General features: G+C 43.8%; 1 protein-coding gene across 5 annotated transcripts in view; it reads left to right on the forward strand.

Moving 5' to 3' along the window:
- The first annotated feature begins 1,821 nt into the window (after positions 1-1,821).
- The window catches only part of LOC120037191 (cdc42-interacting protein 4 homolog), a 29,748-nt gene continuing 8,908 nt past the window's right edge, over positions 1,822-22,661 (forward strand). For 2 of the 5 annotated variants that reach the window (XM_038983370.1, XM_038983377.1), the window contains exons 1-10: positions 1,822-2,103; positions 12,014-12,129; positions 14,785-14,841; positions 15,359-15,506; positions 15,980-16,042; positions 16,732-16,836; positions 17,022-17,150; positions 19,120-19,266; positions 19,452-19,649; positions 21,688-21,852. In XM_038983370.1, coding sequence (XP_038839298.1) covers positions 2,080-2,103; positions 12,014-12,129; positions 14,785-14,841; positions 15,359-15,506; positions 15,980-16,042; positions 16,732-16,836; positions 17,022-17,150; positions 19,120-19,266; positions 19,452-19,649; positions 21,688-21,852 — 1,152 coding nt within the window. In that variant the 5' untranslated portion in view covers positions 1,822-2,079. The remainder of the gene's footprint in view (positions 2,104-12,013; positions 12,130-14,784; positions 14,842-15,358; positions 15,507-15,979; positions 16,043-16,731; positions 16,837-17,021; positions 17,151-19,119; positions 19,267-19,451; positions 19,650-21,687; positions 21,853-22,661) is intronic. The other 3 variants (XM_038983390.1, XM_038983397.1, XM_038983384.1) reach the window with 2 other exon arrangements.

The raw sequence follows: 22,661 nt of genomic DNA on the forward strand, positions 1-22,661 counted from the left end.
TTATTGTAATTATTACATTAGTTATCCTGGTCAGTACCCTGATACTCCTGAACGTCTTCTGTATGTTGAGGAAAATACAAGGATATTATCATTTCATAACAATCAACACCACAGACGTCAACCAGCCAAACAACGTTCCAATGATGCCACTGTCTACAACAGGGGTAGACCAATCTGATCCAGAGGGGTATCCTACGAAGGTTTGAGGAGTTACCTAGGTAAATTAGGAAAACTCTGAGTTCAACTCGGGATAGCCAGTCATACGAAAGTGGCTCACCCTTTAGCCAGATACATTTCAGAACTAATCTGCTCCTGAGCAGGCTAACTCCAGCCCAGTAGAGGCTGCTGAGGGGAGGACGGCCCATGATAATGGCTGGAACGGAGCGTGGATGCCATTCCACTGATTGCGCTCCAGCCATTTACCAAGAGCCCGTCATCCCCAATTAAGGTGCCACCAACCTCCTGTGAACTCCACTTACACTGAATGAAACGACTGAGCCACGAGTTGAGGACCAATGAAATACGAATCCCTCCCGCTTATAAAGATTGCGTCAACATCCACTTCATTTTAGGATGACAAGCTTTTATTCATGAAATCTTTTTGTGTGTGTACATTTAAAAAAAGTTTAAAATATATCACATTCCCAATTTAGTAATGACAGAATGTATTTTAAACTTCACGCAGTAACACTTTTGTATGACATGAAAATGATTTGGTCTACAAGCAACAATGGGATTTAATAAATCAAATCGACTGCGTGATCTGCAAAAAAAATATTTAAAATGTAAGATTAAGGTGGGGATTCAATTGGACTAGTATTTTCCTTGATTTTGAATGTGACTTTGAGTAACAAATCTATGTGAGTTTACTGTTAATGTACTTGTATGGGATTTGGAGTCAATGTCAACTATGTGTAGACTAGACACATAGCAACTTTGGTTTTAGAAGTGGAGGGACATATATATATATATTTTAAATATCCAGTCGGATAAACACTCCAAACAGCCTATGCGACCGCTCGGAGACGTCTGCATGGTCTTAAAGCACACCGGTGCCTCGTTTTGTATCAAATTCCAATGATAGACTGTGGGAGACAGAAAATGCAATTTCAGAATGTAGGGGGGGACATGCCCCCCATCCCCCGTCCCCAGTGAAAGTTGCACCCCTGCTAGGAATTACACTGTATAAGAAAATAACAAAAGGAAATGTATTACTGCCATGTGCTGGCTGCCCTCTTGAACAAATAGTGTTGTAAAATTTGAGGATTTATGTAAATATGAAGTAGCTATGTGTGTGTGTGCTTTCCTCAGTCTAGAAAATGAATCAGAATACTGTCGATACATGGGCCTTGATTCAGTGGTACAGTTTGTTGAATTGTGTTTAAACAATCTTAACTATGAGCTTTTTGTGTGACTAGCGTTTTTTTAATGCTTTTGTAGATTTTTGGCTGTTCAAGTGTCTTGCATCTGTCATCATACAAAGGAATTTAATAAGAATGTTCATATTTCTATATCAATGCTTAATTGTATTGCTTGCTGTAGTCTAATTACAGTAGAATCTGAACATTCATTTTCCTTTATAAAACTATTTTCAAAACTGTTTTTAAAAGTAAATAAACAAGCGTCACTGCTTATGACATGCCACTGCCAGTCTGTCGCCAGTGAACATTTTATTGAAGAAAAACTATTTTCAAAACTGTTTTTAAAAGTAAATAAACAAGCGTCACTGCTTATGACATGCCACTGCCAGTCTGTCGCCAGTGAACATTTTATTGAAGGCAAATACATTAGGGAACTGTCCCTTTAAGAATTAGGATTTGGGAGTGACGCGGATATGAAAGCTAGTTTATTCTTCTTTCCTTTGCAACGAATATTGTTTAGATTAACTAGACTAGTTAGCGATAACTAGCTAAATTATAGGGAGAAATGATTCTCACTGTTTAGAAACGGAAAGGATACCAGAAGGGGTATTTGAGCGTCCTCGGAAATCATTTTTCAGGATTGAGGCGTCCTCCAAATTGGGATAACTTTGAAGAAGTTCTTTGTATTCAGGGATCCGCTGATAAGAAGACGTTAAACATGGACTGGGGCACGGATCTCTGGGTGAGTTTGCGAGCTGTCTGGGATCTGCCAAGGGCTTTAGCTCTCGTGAAGTTTTGCAAAGTATTGTTTTTGCCACTTTTAATGTAACGTTTCATGTAGGTTCTTCTATGACTATGAGCATAACACGAGACGGGGTTTGATGGAGGTAGTCAAACAATGCTGAGAATTATTTAGAATTATTTTGTTACTGTTTTAAAACAAATGTTCTGCAATTCTATGTATTTGGACATGGCGTAGGCCTATGACCGGGGTGGGGAAAAATGTAAACCACAGGTTAGGTGTATTTAGGATGCTTTGAACATTAAATGAACGCTCACAATTTGATGACTTTGTTACTTTGAGATTTTTTGGGGATAAAGTTTTTTTTTTTTGTTTGTTTGTGGTTTGACACTTTATTCAGACAGTAGTGAAATGAGATCGGGACACAGGCAAATGCTAGAAACAGTGGGAAGGCTGTAAGCAGGGATTGATCCCTGTTCTCATGTGGAAAGTTGTATGCTCAGCACAGGAATTTTTAATGTTAATGGTTAATGGAAGTGGGTAACACTTTTTTTTTTTTTTTTTCTAAATGGGTCTGGAAGAAAATCCTACTTGCTTTACAGGAGAGTTGGCCACACCTGATCTATGTTTCCCAAGTGCTGGGTGTTTGAAAAATGTCTTAAAATCACCCAAACTTGATGAAAAATCGAATGAATATCAATATTCAGGTGGTTTATGCCTACTAAGGATATAGATTGGGGGTAAGGCCCTGCGATAGACTAGCGTCCTATCCAGGGGGTGTACTTTACATCAAGCTGCCTCACGCAACAGAAACAGGAGATGGGCTCCTGCCCTATGAGCCGTTCCGGCTCGTGCAAGCCAAGGCTCGTGCAATGATACTTACGACTTATGCTTACTATATAGTTGAAGATCCTTGCTGTCATCTTACTCTACATAGTCCCCCTACCATCTCTGCCTAGCTTGTGCACAATACTAAAATATTTTATTCCTGGAGCATTGAATATCAATGCTTATTTGTATAATTTATTCAAAACTGTCCATGAATAGCTGCAATAATACATAGCCTCATCATTCATTTTCAAAGACACAAGTAGCCATATCAGACTTCAAATATGTGATTACACTGGCAAAATTGGGAAGAAGTGGAATAATAAAATGTGCGGGCAGTGTTGACAAGCACAGTAATTACCCTATATTTTAGCCCATTGTTGAGAATGAGAATTGTTCCACAGATCATACTGAAGTAAATTGATAATAAAATCTCTTGAAGACAAGATGTCATAAATCTGACCCTACACCCTAACCAAACAATTGTTCTATTCATTGCCCTCCCTCTAGAATCAAACATACAGTTTTCGGTTCACAATCTGTTTGACAAAATTATTCGTCACCAAACGAAGGGACTAATGCAAGTGTGGATGAAATCGACTTTATTATATGCTGTCAAAAGGCTGAATTCTATGAAGCTGATTCCTACTCCTAATATGTGATAGATGCCGCATGAATGCTGTTGGAACACTAATGCTCATGTTTTGGGAATGTCCTGTGGTGTCCCAGTTCTGGTCACATGTTTTAAATTGCCTTACTACAGTTTTGGGTTCCCCTGTGAACAAAGATCCACCTTTGTTTTTGTTGAATGAGGACTCTGCATTTGTACTGCAACTGGTTCAGAAAATGAATCATTTATGTGGGGTTGACATCAGCAAAAAATGTTATCCTTAGTGCTTGGATTACCCCTACAATCCTCTCACCTCAAACATTTTCAAGATGTTGTTCGTATAGAGCGATCAGTGGCTGTGATAAATAAAGCTCAGGCAAATCCAGTTGAGGCATGGGATGTATTATGCAAAACTCTCTCAGATATCAACAACTCTTGACCAAGCAATGGACCTACATGGTAAGGGCCAATACGTGAGAGTTGGCAGCTCTGAGTCTGCTTTAAGTTTGCTTTAGAAACCCCTAGAGTCGATGTTCGCGCCCTGCGGAACTCTAATTAGCATAATAATACATCTGTCAATTCAAGCAAGAGGTCAGCTTTTTTTGTTGCATTGGATGCATCTCAATCCACCGCATCCGCTGATGTCGCAGTTCCGCAGCTGTGGTAAAAGGCGGCAGAACTAGAGTAGGGTTTGTCAGACCATGAGACATCCCGAAAATCTTTCTTCTCACAAAATCGTATGTAGCGTCCAAACGGTTTGGCCTTCAAACTATTATGACTCCTCTATGGAAAGATTACTCCATGGGACACGTCTGAAGTTGGTACAGGCGATCTGCCAACTTCTGTCTGTAGCATCCAAACAGTCTGGGCTACAATAATATGACCCCTCTGTGGAAAGGTTAGACTCAAGAACATGTACATGTGGGTTGTTTTGCTCTAGGATGCCCACGGGCCTCACAAGACTCATCTGAAGGTCCAGTTGAAAGAAATTAATGGAAGCAGATACTGTGCATTCGAAAAGTATTCAGATCCCTTCCCTTTTTTCACATTAAGTTACATTTCAGCCTTATTCTACAATGGATTAAATTAATTTCTCCTCATCAATCTACACACACTACCCCATAATGACAAATCGAAAAGAAAAAAAAATGGTGCAAATATATAAAAAATATAAAGCAGAAATACCTTATTTACATAAGTATTCAGACCCTTTGCTACGAGACTCGAAATTGAGCTCAGGTGCATCCTGTTTCCATTGATCATCCTTGAGATGTTTCTACAAGCTGATTGGAGTCCACCTGTGGTAAATTCAATTGATTGAACATGATATAAGTTCCGACAGTTGACAGTGCATGTCAGAGCAAAAACCAAGCCATGAGGTCGAAAGGAATTCTCTGTAGAGCTCCGAGACAGGATTGTGTCAAGGCACAGATCAGGGGAAGGGTACCAACACGTTTCTGCAGCATTGAAGGTCCCCAAGAACACAGTGGCCTCCATCATTCTTAAATGGAAGAAGTTTGGAACCACCACGACTCTTCCTAGAGCTGGCCGTCCAGCCAAACTGAGCAATCGGAGGAGAAGGGCCATGGTCAGGGAGGTGACCAAGAACCCGATGGTCACTCTCACAGATCTCCAGAGTTACTCTGTAACCTTTCAGAAGGACAACCATCTCTGCAGCACTCCACCAATCAGGCCTTTATGGTAAAGTGGCCAGAAGGAAACCACTCCTCAGTAAAAGACACTTGACCGCCTGCTTGGAGTTTGCCAAAAGGAACCTAAAGGGCTCTCTGACCATGAGAAACAAGATTCTCTGGTCTGATGAAACCAAGATTGAACTCTTTTTGTTCTGAATACCAAGCATCACGTCTGGAGGAAACCTGGTACTATCCCTACTGTGAAGCGTGTTGGCAGCATCATGCTGTGGGAATGTTTTTCAGCGGCAGGGACTGGGAGACTAGTCAGGATTGAGGGAAAGATGACCGGAGCAAAGTACAGAGAGATCCTTGATGAAAACCTGCTCCAGAGCGCTCAGGACCTCAGACTGAGGTGAAGGTTCAGCTTTCAACAGGACAACGACCTTAATCACACAGCCAAGACAACACAAGAGTGGCTTCAGGACAAGTCTCTGAATGCCCTTGAGTGACCCAGCCAGAGCCCGAACCCGATCGAACATCTCTGGAGAGACCTGAAAATAGCTGTGCAGCGACGCTCCCCATCCAACCTGACTGAGGATCTGCAGAGAAGAATGTGAGAAACTCCGCAAATACAGGTGTGCCAAGCTTGTTGCGTCATACCCAAGAAGACTCGAGGCTGTAATCGCTGCCAAAGGTGCTTCAACAAAGTACTGAGTAAATGGTCTGAATACTTTTATGTAAATGTAATATATATATTTTTTTTTAGAAATTAGCAACATTTTCTAAAAACTTGTTTTTGTTTGTGATTGAGGTATTGTGTGCAGATTGTTTGTTTTCCGTATCAATGTAATCAATTTTAGAATAAGGCTGTAACGCAACAAAATGTGGAAAAAGTCAAGGGGTCTGAATACTTTGTATACAATGTACACATACGCATGCATACATACTGAACAAAAATATATAAATGTAACGTGCAACAAGTTCAAACATGTTACAGTTTATATAAGGAAATCAGTCAATTGAAATAAATAAATTAGGCCCAAATCTATGGATTTCACATGACTGGGAATACAGATATGCATCTGTTGGTCACATATCTTAAAAACAAAGGTAGGGGCGTGTATCAGAAAACCAGGCAGTATCTGGTGTGATTATACATTTTTATTGAAGCTTTATTTAACTAGGCAGCGTGCCTCATGCAGCGTGACATATCTCCGTCAGGCTGTTGATTGTGGAATGTTGTCCCACTCCTCTTCAATGGTTGTGCGAAGTTGCTGGATACTCCACTGTAGTAATTTTGTGGCCTTTATATTGTCCCCAGCACAAGGTGCACCTGCGTAATGATCATGCTGTTTAATCAGCTTCTTGATATGCCACACCTGTCAGGTGGATGGATTATCTTGGCAAATGAGAAAAGCTCACTTACAGGGATGTTAACAAATTTGTGCACAACAATTTAGAGAAATAAGCTGTTAAAATATGAAAATCATACTATGGACACCGAAGCCTTTGCATGCAATGCCCTGATGCATTTAGTGCTCATCTCTGACAGGTCAACCGTGAGGTGTACAATTGTTTTAGGAAACTAGTCTATAAAGTTTTGCATATGCTACACATCAAAACAAGGAATAGTGTTTTTGTAATTTGCTTAAGGGTGGTTTTTAAGGACTTGTAAATGTGGCTAATTTGGCCAGCATCCCTCATTTATTGATGCTGCGTCAGGTTGGATCTGAATGCATGAGGATGTCCATTAAATTTCTCAAATGTCTGGTAAATAAAAATGTTCCCTGTTATGTTGTCCGGCGCCAGATTTTCCTAAAGGAAACTCTGAAATGACTAAGATTTTAGAATATTCACATGAAAATCTGTCGCCAATTGGATGGGTCCATATTATTTTTTTGACACCTTGAGTTGGACCAGCATGTCACTCTCTGAACAGATACAAATGTGATGCTGTTTACACAGGCAGTCCAATTCTGATATTTTTCACTCATTTGTCCTTTGCCCAATCAGATCAGTTAGTTTTTTTTGCCCATAATTTTAATAGTGTGTGATTGCAGCACGCAATTTGTTGCGTTCCTGCATGTGGGCATTCCCGAATCTGTATATAAGTCCCCCCCCCCACAAGCTGCTTTGTTCTTCAGCGTCCCCAATGACAGCACTTTGATTTGAGTTACATAATGGGATTGAGTTACCCTTCCATAAATGGGCAAAAGATCAGAATTGGGCTGTCTGTGTAAACACAGCCATTGTAGCAGGTACATAAGTTGTAGCACGATTTGTAACTCAAATCAAAGTGCTGTCATTGGGGACGCTGAAGAACAAAGCAGCTTGTGCTGGTGTCTTGTCTCTCAGATCATTATGCTATTAGCTAGCTAGCCAAGTTCAAGTCAATGTTTTAATTTCTCAAGAAAAAGCTTATGACCCAGATTGTTGTGCACAAACTGCCAGACATTCAGAATGTCTAGGGCCTAGGACTTTGATGTTTTAAACTCACGTGAATTTCATTGACATTCCTTGCCCCAAGACTAGTTTTGTCCTAAGGAAGGATCCACTTTTGGGAGGGCCATGCCCGCAACAAGTTGTCACACAGTTGGGCGTTACTTGATTCCCAGAAATAGGACACTTTTGCCTCTTGCTGCCCAATGCGCGCATGGATGGAGCACAGTCTCAAGGGCATGGGCATGGCTACTTGAGCCAAGCTCATCACTTGCTTGCTACCCTGTAGTAATTTTGCTCCAAATACATTTTCTTTTGCAACTTATATTGTCACCCACCATTGACTTGAAGTTGACATATTGAATGATATCAGTTACATGATGGCACATTTACTCCAGATCCTTCAATGTTTTCAACATTTCAACATGCCAGAGGTCACCAACCCAACTCTAGTCCTGGAGAGAGGGTTTGTCAACTAGGCTAATTACTGACCACCAATACCTTCATTGAGGAGTTTAAAATAGCCTGGGGAAACACTGTAGTGTACACTTGCTTTCCAGGACCAGGATTGCTGTCCACTAGAGTACCGTGTGACAACAAGCAATAGCTTACTTTTTAACATGGATAGCTGGATGGATCTTTGCTCTCACTCATCGATCTCACATGGTTTTAATGAGTATGAGTTTATTTCAACCTCTGTCTGCCACCGGTTGTCATGGATTCCCCAGCCAATGTGCACAAGAGTGAGTTACAGTGGTAGCTGGTAGGCGACACAATGGACAAGACCAACAGAGAAACAAGCAGTCTTTTCACTAGAAAGTCAGACCAAGAACACACTGCCCCTCAATGTTGCTACGCTGTTTATCTGAGAGCTAGGCTATGGCTACTCCACCACCCACCCAGTGATCTGACCTCCTACACACACACACACACACACACACACACACACACACACACACACACACACACACACACACACACACACCCACCCACATAGTGAGTATGTAAATGGAGCGTTACAGAGAGGGTGGGACGGTAGGTTTTGACCTCATTATCCATGTTCCCCCTGGGCCTCTCTCTCTCTTCCTCCTGTCCCCTTTCCATCCTCAGTGCTGCGCTGCATGGAGCACCAGCAACCTAATTAGGTTTGACCTCGTTTAATGAACTCAAAACATCTCATCTATCCATGCTCTTGTATTTATTTATATGGATATATTTGCCACATCTGTTTCACTTTTTAACCCAAGAGACATTTCTTCAAACCTCTACTTTTCTCTGAGAACATGCAAAATCAAACAGATTTTATTAGCTGGTAGTTTACTGTACCTTCTATCAGGTTTAGACCATACTACTAGTGAAATTGATTGTGAGAGAATGACTTCAATTTACACACAGATCTAACCAGGTTTTCATATGTTTGTATTTATGTGTGAGGGAGACTATTGGCAAACATACATTCATTCCTTCTCTCGCCACAATGTCCAGACTGCCTAATTGGTTGTGATTGTGTTTGGCCAGTAACGTTCATGGCCAACTGTGCTGCCTGCTCTGTGGCATCTGTCCCCTGCTTTCCTTGCCGTTAATCCAGCAGTTATTTTAGGCACCTAGTGTTCAGTGTGCAAGATCAGTGTATGGGCATTAGCCCTGGCTGCTAGTGTGACTGAGTGAGGATAGGCTCTGTGTGTGTTCCACAATCCAGGACTGTAAAAAATGTAGCATGGCAGACGGGCCCTTTTTATAAAGTTCATGAAAGACAGTGACTAAGGGAGGAAACATTCTCCATGGTCGTGGAGCAGGATCAGTGGTGTAAAAATAGTTGGAAGTACTTCTTAAGTAGTTTTTGGAGGTATCTGTGCTTTTATTTTTTTGACTACTTTTACTTCACTCCATTCCTAAAGAAAATATATACTTTTTACTCCATCCATTTTCCCAGACACCCAAAAGTACTAATTCACACATTTATTAAGAGAACAGCCTCTTATCTGGAGGACTCACTAAACACATGCTTCATTTGTAAATTATGTCTGAGTGTTGGAGCATGCCCCTGGCTATCTGTAAGTAAAAAAACAAGAAATGGTGCCATCTGGTTTGCTTTATAAAAGAATTAGCAATGAATTTTTTTACTTTTGATACTTTTGGATAAACCAAGTACTTTTAGACTTTTTTTCAAGTAGTATTTCACTGGGTGACTTTTACTTGAGTCATTTTCTATTACTCAAGTATGAAAATTGTGTAGTTTTTCCACCACTGAGCAGGATGACTTCCCATGCCTAGGGTGATGCCTTTACAAGTTAATCTGTCTGGAGTTGGGGGGTGGAGGTAGAAGACACAGGCTGCTGGGTTGAGGCAGGGCCAACATGGATGGCTAGGCCTACAGTCTTTGGAAGATTACTGTTCTTTGCCGTGTCCGTGTGTCCTAAATGCTATCATGAAGCCAACAGTATGCTAATGAAAAAGCCCAACTGAATGTCCTAGCTTACTGAGACTTTAAACTGGAACCAATTTCTAAACAAAATTGTCTCATGGAGAGGGCAAACAAGGTTGTTCGTGCGGTGGAAGACCCCCCCCCCCCCCCCAGCCAGTAGGCCTAATGGTTGTGAAACAACAATCAGCTTGGTTTATTTACAATTTAACCGCTAAGACAGGAGAACTTTGTTAAACTGGAATGAAAATCAACCAGTTGGTATGTTCTCTCCTTGTCTCTTGGTGGTGTTTAGGGTGAACACAAAAAGAGCACACTGTGTGCTGTGGCCCTCCATTTTCCTGCCCCAAAACATTTGATCAGACTTCTAAAAGTCCTCCTTGTTATACACATGCACACATACAGCAAGTCGCTCGCAATGTCTCATACAAGCCCACATGTTCATGTGTTACGTGTTCTTCTCAAATTAAAGGCCTTAGGTGTTATTTGTTCACTCTCTTTTCGTGTGCCCTTTTGAAGGGGTAGGATGGGTCAAGAACATGGCCCAACATGATAGGAATCTCTTCCCATAGACGGCCCTCCTCCATACTGTAACTACAGAGGGCTTGGAGGTGTTCGGGGGGAGGATTGGCTGTTCCTTGATATCATCATCATCACTCTCTAACAGGCTTGTCTGTGCTTGAAGTGGCCATAAAGCACGCAGCCAAAAAAGGAACTAAAGAGAAGAGAGACTAGAAGACTCGTACTGCCAAATTCTCTAAAATTATGTTGGAGGCAGCTTATGGTAGAGAAATGAACATTAAATTCTCTGGCAACAGCTCTGGTGGACATCCCTGCAGTCAGCATGCCAATTGCATGCGCCCTCAACTTGATTTCAATTGTGTTGTGATGTTTCACATAGATTCTGAACCTTCCTAATCACATAGTATCTACAGATTGTAAGTTAAAGATTAATAATTTTATTGAAACTATTATATTGTTGATTGATTGACTATGGCTTTCCAAATCTCCCAACAGTGCTATTTGTAGGGTTCATTTGAGGTAAATGTTGTGATTTTTCAGCCATTCCTGAACCTGTGACCAGAAACAAGCTACATAGGGGCAATACCAGAATAAATGATCTAATGATACTGTCTCTTCGCAGCAAAATCTGCAGAGCTGAGATGGTTGTATGCCCCATATACATAACATTCTGTTGGTGGCAAGAATTTTATACATCATTTTTTATTGAAAAACTCTTAAGTTTTTGAATCAAGTGTTTGTTTTTTTGTATCAGTTCATAAACCATGTGCCATAGAATCGGTACATCAAATCTCTTCTATTTTACAATCTGTATGCGCCGCTGCCAACATTTTGGTCCTCAAATGAAACTGGTGTTTTTTTTCAATTTATGAAGATTTCTTTCAGCCAATTTTTGGCCTTGTAAAGGGTCGACAAACAAGTTCCCTACCTTCGCTCCCTTCCACTTGCCGCCTCCAATTTTACATTAATGCAGCAATCAATTGGCTGTTTAGTGTTATATGCAATTCATATTTGGGATGTTTCTACTGAGTCTACGTACCACAGGAAGTGCAAGAGTGGGGCGCTTCCTATTTCCTGTCGGTAAAAGGTTGTCCTCCCTGTGTCCTCTCGCTCTCTCGCCCTTTTCCAACTTTTTCTCCCTCTCCCCCTCTCTTTAGCAGCAGAACGCAGCATGATTTAGCATCTCAAGGCCGGGGGTCAAGGGTTGTGCATATGTAGAGAATTCTTGGAAGGCATAACATTTGGGTAGATATGGTGACTTGAGATTCACTATCAACAGTCTGTAAACTAAATGTTGCCTCAGACTGATTAATATCCAGCATTCTTTTAGATGACGTCACTCATCCAATGAAACGTGCCCTGTCATTCTTATCTAATGGTGATGAGCTATCATCCATCTCGTGTGTATCGTGCATAATCTCTTTCTCTCTCTCTTTTCATGTTCCTTCTCCCCAGGACCAATATGACATCATCGACAAGCACACGCAATCCGGGCTGGAACTGGTAGAGAAGTATGTCAAGTTTGTGAAGGAGAGGACGGAGATAGAGCAGAACTATGCCAAGCAGCTGAGGTAGGCCTCATTCCTCATGCCTCATTCCTGCGTGTGTCCACAGCAGTTGATGTTTGTGCTCAAAAGCTGTTTTATGAAATGTATGTGGTGTCTTATGACTAGTTTGGGGCAGAATTGAACTTGTCTCTCCCTGTTGGCATTGCCCCAGCCCAGACAGTCCCAGAAACACTGCCCTCATTCTCAAGCTTGAGCCTGCATTACTGCCTCCCTTTTTCTCTCTTCCTCACTCTCACTCCGAGTGTGTCTGTCAGTATCTGCTGATGGGCTCTGGTGGAGAGGAGAGGAAGTGGGAGCAGACTGGCACATGATGGACAGGATGTGGTCAGAGAGCTCTAATGAAAGAAGGAAGAATAGGAGAAGTGGATCTGTTTTAACATAGATGTTCTTCTTGACTAGTTTTGCATTGGCTTTCCCTTAAAGGGGTAGTGTAGTCAAACATGATTTCCTGTTTTTTTTTTCTCTCTATATATACACTGCTCAAAAAAATAAAGGGAACACTAAAATAACACATCCTAGATCTGAATGAATGAAATATTCTTATTAAATACTTTTTTCTTTACATAGTTGAATGTGCTGACAACAAAATCACACACAAATTATCAATGGAAATCAAATTTATCAACCCATGGAGGTCTGGATTTGGAGTCACACTCAAAATTAAAGTGGAAAACCACACTACAGGCTGATCCAACTTTGATGTAATGTCCTTAAAACAAGTCAAAATGAGGCTCAGTAGTGTGTGTGGCCTCCACGTGCCTGTATGACCTCCCGACAACGCCTGGGCATGCTCCTGATGAGGTGGCGGATGGTCTCCTGAGGGATCTCCTCCCAGACCTGGACTAAAGCATCCGCCAACTCCTGGACAGTCTGTGGTGCAACGTGGCGTTGGTGGATGGAGCGAGACATGATGTGCTCAATTGGATTCAGGTCTGGGGAACGGGCAGGCCAGTCCATAGCATCAATGCCTTCCTCTTGCAGGAACTGCTGACACACTCCAGCCACATGAGGTCTAGCATTGTCTTGCATTAGGAGGAACCCAGGGCCAACCGCACCAGCATATGGTCTCACAAGGGGTCTGAGGATCTCATCTCGGTACCTAATGGCAGTCAGGCTACCTCTGGCGAGCACATGGAGGGCTGTGCGGCCCCCCAAAGAAATGCCACCCCACACCATGACTGACCCACCGCCAAACCGGTCATGCTGGAGGATGTTGCAGGCAGCAGAACGTTCTCCACGGCGTCTCCAGACTCTGTCACGTCTGTCACGTGCTCAGTGTGAACCTGCTTTCACCTGTGAAGAGCACAGGGCGCCAGTGGCGAATTTGCCAATCTTGGTGTTCTCTGGCAAATGCCAAACGTCCTGCACGGTGTTGGGCTGTAAGCACAACCCCCACCTGTGGACGTCGGGCCCTCATACCACCCTCATGGAGTCTGTTTCTGACCGTTTGAGCAGACACATGCACATTTGTGGCCTGCTGGAGGTCATTTTGCAGGGCTCTGGCAGTGCTCCTCCTTGCACAAAGGCGGCGGTAGCGGTCCTGCTGCTGGGTTGTTGCCCTCCTACGGCCTCCTCCACATCTCCTGATGTACTGGCCTGTCTCCTGGTAGCGCCTCCATGCTCTGGACACTACGCTGACAGACACAGCAAACCTTCTTGCCACAGCTCGCATTGATGTGCCATCCTGGATGAGCTGCACTACCTGAGCCACTTGTGTGGGTTGTAGACTCCGTCTCATGCTACCACTAGAGTGAAAGCACCGCCAGCATTCAAAAGTGACCAAAACATCAGCCAGGAAGCATAGGAACTGAGAAGTGGTCTGTGGTCACCACCTGCAGAACCACTCCTTTATTTGGGGTGTCTTGCTAATTGCCTATAATTTCCACCTGTTGTCTATTCCATTTGCACAACAGCATGTGAAATGTATTGTCAATCAGTGTTGCTTCCTAAGTGGACAGTTTGATTTCACAGAAGTGTGATTGACTTGGAGTTACATTGTGTTGTTTAAGTGTTCCCTTTATTTTTTTGAGCAGTGTATATATATCTCCACACTGAGGTTGGAAGAATACGGTGAAATTGTGACAATTATGATAATGCCCTTTTAGTGTAAGAGCTGCCTGACATTTCAGCTTGTTTGGCTCGGTGGGTTCTTTAGACCTAGATGTTAATAGAAGACCAATAACAGCTAGCTTTCAGGTTACACATCCTTCCCATTAGGCTCCTCTCTGACCACTCCCAGACAGACCACTCACAGTCTTAGCAGAATTCTTGCTTGTTTCTTTTTGACCATTTTAATTAAAAACATTTACAGTAAGGTAATTAATTGTTACCTAGAAATGATTTGATATTGAGATAAAAACGGCAAAAAGGAAAGATCAACTGTGCCAGTGGACCGGGGCAGTCTTGCCTACAAGAAGCAAATATTTGTGTGTATTGTTTCTTAGAGGTGTGGATTGATTTTAAATTGAATCATTTCTATTAAAGGCGAACTGTAACCAACTTAGGTTTGAACTTGTTTATTGAGATTTGAATAGACACCCTAATTTGATGCATTGTGTTTTCCTATCATTTAGGATAATTAAGTTTGCATCTGTGCTTTTGACATATTCTATCTTCCAGACTACTTACCATATCTTCCCCCTCTCCTAATATTGACAGAAATCTAACAAAGAAATACAATCCTAAACGAGGCTGTAGAGAGGAACAGGAATGCAGGTGAGCTATTGTGGGCTTTTGTGTGTGTGTGAATGAATGTGTGTGTGTGAATGAATGTGTGTGTGTGTGTGTGAATGAATGTGTGTGTGTGCATAAAATAAATGTGCTTTATTTGTACCTGCCCAGGCCAGCTGTGATCTTCAACATGACTTTCAGTTCCTAATCAGACAAAGAGAAGGAAAACAAAGCTAGACTAAAATAATACACCAACAATACATGACGTAATTTCAATGACGTGTTTTCAAACTGCTTTCCTGTCTATAGTACTGTAGTTGGAGAGGCTATGCCAGCACCTGCAGAGCAATGCAAATGACTGCTACTATACCCCCTGAGAGGGAAACGGGAATAAGGAAGTAATGGACCTATCATTACCTGGCTAACACAGCTATTTAAGCAACAGTGTATGTAACTTCCTGTCAATGCCCAAATCCATTACAGATCTCATCTCTTCTGTATCCTTTCCCTCCCTTCCTCCCTCTTCCCTCCCTCCTCCTTCACTCCCCCTCCTCTCCCATAGGTTCTCCAACCACCAGTCCTTCCTGGACATCCTGAATGAGATGAATGACTACGCAGGACAGAGGGAGCTGATTGCTGAGAACATGATGATGAACATCTGCATCGAACTCACCAAGTACCTGCAGGAGCTCAAGATGGAGCGTAAGACGGTGAGAGAGAGATCCACACTGAGAGGGAAGGATGGAATTCACAACTCACATTATTATAGTGAGGGCGAGGGAAGATGGGTGGGAGCTAGGGAAAAGGAGGGAGAGTATGAAGGAGACAGGAAGGACCAGCAGAGATTTGTAGGTTCCTCTGTTATGGCACGAAGGTAGCCTTACTTGGGTTGTCTCGTAGGGGGGTGGTAACTGTCATGTTATCCTCTGAAAGGAGAGAAATGCCTTGGCCCATCCCCAATGGAATATAGAACACATGCAAACACTATAAACTCTCCCAGTAGACATGACCCACAGACAGACAGACTGCTATTTGTTTACCATCTGTTTTGTTCAGTGGTTTTTGGTGGCTGTTGTTTATTCTGTACCCAATGCCAATGGCCCTGTCTAAGTAGGGACCGTCATGTCATCATCCTAGTGTTCTTGGTGTCTCATGTGTCCTCTCTCTGTTCGTCTGTTTGCAGCATCTGTCGGAGGCCAAGAAAGCCCAGCAGAGTTTGGAGAGCACCTATAAGCAGCTCGACAGTGTAAGTTTGTTTACATGTCAGGCCGTCTGCCAATAGCTCCTCTCTTCCAAAGGGAACATCTACGTTGTTGGTAGAATACTAATGTATACATCCTCTCTATACAGTAGGCCTATACTTTGCTTGTCAGGGAACAACTTGTCTGTTTATTCTTTCTGTTCAGTCAAAGGGCAATGTTTTGTCCAGTCACTGTCCTCCATTGTCTATAGTGGTGAAAGTTGTCAAATGTTTCTGAATGCTTTCTCATATTGTCTGCTTTTTGTCTGCTGTAAGTGGGGTCATTGTTACATCAGTGAAAGGGACGTTTGTTCTCTAGTTGTGTGTGTGTGTGTGTGTGTGTGTGTGTGGTGACTCAGGTGACCAGTATTTGTAATATACAGTAAAAAGAGATGAGGAGCTCCTTTTTAAAGCAGGGGTAGGGAACCAGAAACCAGCAGCACTCCAGCGCATTGCTCGTCGCTGTATGGGTCAGCACCATTGACTTAAACCACTGATGTTCCAGCCCCATTCAGTAAAGTCAGGTGCTAGTGGCCATTGGGCAAGTGTTCACTACCCTTGGGTGAAGCAGAGGTCTCGCTTCTTCTACACAATAGTAGAGTCTATTCTATTCCATTCAAAGAATGCCCACAGAGCACAGTATTGTGTTAGCTAAGATCAACATGGATATGTTTCTGTCTCTCTCTGTGTTTTAGAGTAAGAAACGTTTTGAGAGGGAGTGGCGGGAAGCGGACAAAGCTGCTCAATATGCAGAGAAAACTGACCAGGACATCAACGCCACAAAGGCCGACGTAGAGAAGGTAGTAGGACACCAACACAGAATTAAAAAGAACACAGGTTTTCATTTTCCGTTGCGAAAGGTTTTCCTACGGTGTGCCCTACTGAACACAATCCAGCTGTCCTGTTTCCCCTTTAAACAGTGGAATGTGAGCCACCAGACTGACCTGTGTGTGACCTGTGTGTTTGTTTTGTTACCTGTGTCCAGGCCAAACAGCAGGCCAACATGAGGACACACATAGCGGAGGAGTGTAAGAACGACTACGCAGCCCAGCTGCAGAAATACAACCAGGAGCAGAGCCAGTTCTACTTCAGCGACGTGCCTCTCATCTTCAACGTGCGGCAGAGCCTCTCACCCATCCATCCTGACCTTAGCCTAGCTTCCCTTCCTTATGCTGGAACTATTTTAAATGCTAACATTTGGTTCAATAGACACTAAAAACACAGCTGACTTTTTTATTTAACCTTTATTTAACTAGGCAAGTCAGTTAAGAACAAATTCTTATTTACAATGACGGCCTAACAAAAGGCAAAAGACCTCCTGCGGGGACGGTGGCTGTGATTAAAACATATATATATATATATAACAACGAGAGACAACACGACATAAGGAGAGACCTAAGACGACAACATAGCAAGGCAGCAACAGATGGTAGCAATACAACATGACAACACAACATGGTAGCAGCACAAAACATGGTACAAACATTATTGGGCACAGACAACAGCACAAAGGGCAAGAAGGTAGAGACAACAATACATCACGCAAAGCAGCCATAACTGTCAGTAAGAATGTCCATGATTGAGTCTTTGAATGAAGAGATTGAGATAAAACTGTCCAGTTTGAGTGTTTGTTGCAGCTCTTTCTAGTTGCAGCGAACTGAAAAGACGAACGACCCAGGGATGTGTGTGCTTTGGGGACCTTTAACAGAATGTGACTGGCAGAACGGGTGTTGTATGTGGAGGATGAGGGCTGCAGTAGATATCTCAGATAGTGGGGAGTGAGGCCAAAGAGGATTTTATAAATAAGCGTCAACCAGTGGCTCTTGCGATGGGTATACAGAGATGACCAGTTTACAGAGGAGTATAAAGTGCAGTGATGTGTCCTATAAGGAGCATTGGTGGCAAATCTGATGGCCAAATGGTAAAGAACATCTAGCCGCTCGAGAGCACCCTTACCTGCGGATCTATAAATTACGTCTCTGTAATCTAGCATGGGTAGGATGGTCATCTGAATCAGGGTTAGTTTGGCAGCTGGGCTGAAAGAGATTACGATAGAGGAAACCAAGTCTAGATTTAACTTTAGCCTGCAGCTTTGATATGTGATGAGATAGGAACAGTGTACTGTCTAGCCATACTCCCAAGTACTTGTATGAGGTGACTACCTCAAGCTTTAAACCCTCAGAGGTAGTAATCACACCGGTGGGGTGAGGGGCATTCTTCTTACCAAACCACATGACCTTTGTTTTGGAGGTGTTCAGAACAAGCTTGTTGGACACTAAGAAAGCTTTGTTGTAGAGCATTTAACACAAAATCCCGGGAGGGGCCAGCTGAGTATGACTGTATAATCTTCATAGTAATGGATGAGCTATGTTGTTGATGTAAATTGAGAAGAGCGTGGGGCCTAGGATTGAGCCTTGGGGTACTCCCTTGGTGACAGGCAGTGGCTGAGACAGCAGATGTTCTTACTTTATACACTGCACTCTTTGAGAGAGGTAGTTAGCAAACCAGGCCAAAGACCCCTCAGACACCACTACTCCTTAGACCATTCCATTCTTGTGGGCCGGCTATCGTATCAAAAGCTTTGGCCAAGTCAATAAAAATAGCAGCACAAGATTGCTTAGAATCAAGGGCAATGGTGACATAATTTAGGACCTTTAAGGTTGCAGTGACACATCCATAACCTGAGTGGAAACCAGATTTCATACCAGAGATAATACTATAGACATCAAGAAAGCCAGTCAGTTGATTATTGACAAGTATTTCCAACACTTTTGATAAAAAGGGCAAAATAAAAATATGCCTGTAACAGTTAGGATCAGCTCCCCCTTTAAATAAGGATGCAACGTGGCTGCCTTCCAAGCAATGGGAACCTCCCCAGAGAGGAGAGACAGGCTTGGCGAAGATAGGGGCAGCAGCCTTAAAGAAGAAAGGGTCTAAATCGGCTGACCCAGATGGTTTTTTGGGGTCAAGTTTCAGGAGACACTTGAAGCTGCACTTGATGCAGGTTGTTATTCTATAATCAGGCACCAAGACATGGCAGATCTGGTTGAGTGACATCCTGTATTTGCCTCCTCTCCCTGTAGAAACTCCAGGACATGGATGAGAGGCGGGTGAGGAAGCTGGCGCAGGGCTACGTCTTGTTCTCAGACACGGAGAGGCACGTGATGCCCATTATCGGGAAGTGTCTGGAGGGCGTCACTAAAGCGGGCACTAATGTCAATGAGAGGAATGTGAGTCGGCCGTACTGTACTGCATGTATACAAAACAAACCCAGACGTAACGTACGTGGATACATGTGGTCCAATGAAGTTCAAAAGAATGTGAGGGAAATGGGTATGAAACACAAATGCTTTGAAACGTTTTGGTATTGTTGGTCTGTGTTTCACTGTCATAATCTAACCTACTGTCCCTGCAGGACTCCATAGCTCTTATAGAGCAGTACAAGTCAGGCTTTGAGCGTCCTGGCGACCTGGACTTTGAGGACTACAGTCAGGGCATCAACCGTGCCTCCTCAGACAGCAGCCTGGGCACCCTCGGTACCCCCAAAGGCCCCCTGGAGCTGCTGGGCAAGAACAGGAGCAAACCGTTCTGGCTGTTCAGCAAGAAGAGTAAGGTAGGCTGCTAGTACCACCAGTCCTCCTCAGACACAATGACTAGTTTACACCCCTGGTACATCCCACTCCCATGACTCAGTTCTGACTGAGTAACTTTCTGAATTAGGAATAGACATTATTATCCTAATCTACAATTCATGCCCAAATCAGGTTATTTCCCTCCTATGAATGACTAGTCCCCCGAGTTGATTTCTTAGTGTTTGAAATGATCAGTGCTCCAAGGTGCAGGTAGATCAACCATGAGCAGTATGTGTCAGTGTTGAAGCAGAGGGGCTGAATCAGGGAGACAGCGTCTGGGGGTCCCCAGAGGGACGTTCCATCTGTCACTATGGTCCTGAAGCTGTGGTCTCACACACAATCTTCCCTGTTCCCAGAGCTCTGCATGTACATACTGCATGGCCCCCCTCTCTGACACACACACACACACACACACACACACACACACCTTTCTAGAACTGGTATGTGCATGGCTGTGTCCCTGGCCTGTCTGTGAATAAGCCTCCTCTGACTTTCTGCAGCGTGTGACTGACTGTGGTTTCCAATAGGTCAACTCTACTGGCAGGCAGCGTTCTGCAGAGCTTGTGCTTTCATCAGCACAGACGGGCACAAACACATTGAATTTTCCGCTACAAACACACTGCTATTATACTGGCCTAGACTATAACATTAGCAGTCAAACCATCACAATGACATCTTTGGGAAATGCCAACAATCAGGGTTGATACTGGGACAGGGAGGGATGACTAGTTCCAGGTGAACTCATTTTTGCTGTGTTCTCTCTACACTGTCATTGGAGATCATGGATGACGTTGGACCACTAGACGCCGTCTAGATCTAGAATATATCGGATGTCCCTTAAACAGGCCTCCTGAGCCAGTCTGAAATGACTAAAAATAAACTACACATGAATGTTGAGAGTACAGCAAACTAACACCTAGCTAACCTACATCATGGCCGGCCTCTACCCACTGCTGCATCTCTCTCTCTCTCTCTCTCTCTCTCTCTCTCTCTCTCTCCTCTCTCCTCTCTCCTCTCTCCAGTCTCTTCCAGCACTTTCCTCCTGCTGCATGTCTGATTGGCTACACTGCTGACTGCTGTCCAATCCTGTTCCTCTAATACACCCTGTCTACCTCCCGTCCTGTCTGTGTGGTGCACCGCTCTGTGTCATCGCTCCTGCTCTCCCCAAAGAGGTGGTTCAGTAATGATCAGAGTTAATTTTCATATTGGCCTGTGAGAAAGAGCTTTGGATGTCATTTGTAAAAAGTCTACCCCCTCCCCACTGCACAACACTGATTCAAACAGCTCCTAGTTAAACTGCTTTTTAGTCCAAGACTACTGTAGGTCTAGGCTGATCTGTGACTGAGAAACCAGCCTGTAGAGTTGACTATATTCTCCCTCACTTGGTCATGTGGTTACACCATCATGCCAACGTTCAGTAGTTCCCACCAGCTTAGAGACCTGCCATGTTTCTTGTTACCCGTATTACAAGCACGTATACCAGGCCCAGACCTGTAGGGTGTCCTTTGTACATATTTCAGTCTACCTATGTATCTGTGTCCAGATTGAGGTTAACCAATGGAACCTCCCGTTGGTCCGCTCCAATCTGTCAACCTTGTTCCTCACGTAGGCTCACTCTACTCTACCCTTCATCGTGGCTTGTGTTTTGTTGGTGTTTAATTGCTGGTGTTGGGGCTGTGGTGCGGCTGTTGTGGTGCGGCTGTTGTGGCGCGGCTGTTGTGGCGCGGCTGTTGTGGCGCGGCTGTTGTGGCGCGGCTGTTGTGGCGCGGCTGTTGTGGCGCGGCTGTTGTGGCGCGGCTGTTGTGGCGCGGCTGTTGTGGCGCTATGTGAATGATCCGGTGACTGTGGGCTTCTGCAGGGGTAACTGCTGCAGTGTTGTCTTCTCTGTGTGGTGTGCTTAAGGTGTTGATGGTGTCTCTCTCTCTCTTTCCCTTGTCATCTGTTTTGTTTTTGTCCTCCCCTCCCTCTCTCCCTCCATGCCACCCTCTCCCTGGGTGTCTGTGCTTCACCCTGTCCCAGCTCTCCCCCTCCTCACTCACCCCCTTGTCCACGCCCCCCGCCCCCTCGCCCGCTAATGGACCCCCCTCCCCCAAGTTCGGCCGGGACCCATTGTCGTACTGTTTGAAGGAGATCAATAAGACAGTCAAACCCAGAATATCCTCCTTCCGGACCCTCGGGCGAACGGTGAGTCATCAGGTTCAGGGGCCACAACGTCTCCTCACAAAGGCCTCCGCTAACCTGTTTGGTGGATCAACCTGTTCTTTCTTATTGTTCCAGGAAATGACTGAATATGTCCAATCAAAACGGACTAAATTATTGATCAAAATGTTTCATGATTCAGGTGTTGACCTTTCAGAGTGGAAACTGAATCTTTGGAGGTGTCATACACTGAATATACCAAACATTAAGAACACCTTCCTAATATTGAGTTGCGCACCCCCCCCCCCCCCCCCCCCCCGGCGTCCCCTTTTTTGCCCTCAGAATAGCCTCAATTTGTCAGGGCATAGGCCCTACAAGGTGTTGAAAGCGTGTCACAGGGATGCTGGTCCATGTTGACTCCAGTGTTTCCCACAGTTGTGTCAAGTTGGTTGGATGTCCTTTGGGTGGTGGACCATTCTTGATACACACAGGAAACTGTTGACTGTGAAAAACCCAGTAGTGTTGCAGTTCTTGACACAAACCTGTGTGCCTGGAACCTACTACCATACCCTGTTCAAAGGCACTTCAATCTGTTGTCTTGCCCCTTCACCCTCTGAATGGCACACATACTCAAATCAAGTTTATTTTATATAGCCCTTCGTACATCAGCTAATATCTCGAAGTGCTGTACAGAAACCCAGCCTAAAACCCCAAACAGCAAGCAATGCAGGTGTAGAAGCACGGTGGCTAGGAAAAACTCCCTAGAAAGGCCAAAACCTAGGAAGAAACCTAGAGAGGAACCAGGCTATGAGGGGTGGCCAGTCCTCTTCTGGCTGTGCCGGGTGGAGATTATA

Source organism: Salvelinus namaycush, chromosome 3 (assembly GCF_016432855.1).
Source record: "Salvelinus namaycush isolate Seneca chromosome 3, SaNama_1.0, whole genome shotgun sequence".
In the NCBI taxonomy this organism is placed as follows: domain Eukaryota; kingdom Metazoa; phylum Chordata; class Actinopteri; order Salmoniformes; family Salmonidae; genus Salvelinus; species Salvelinus namaycush.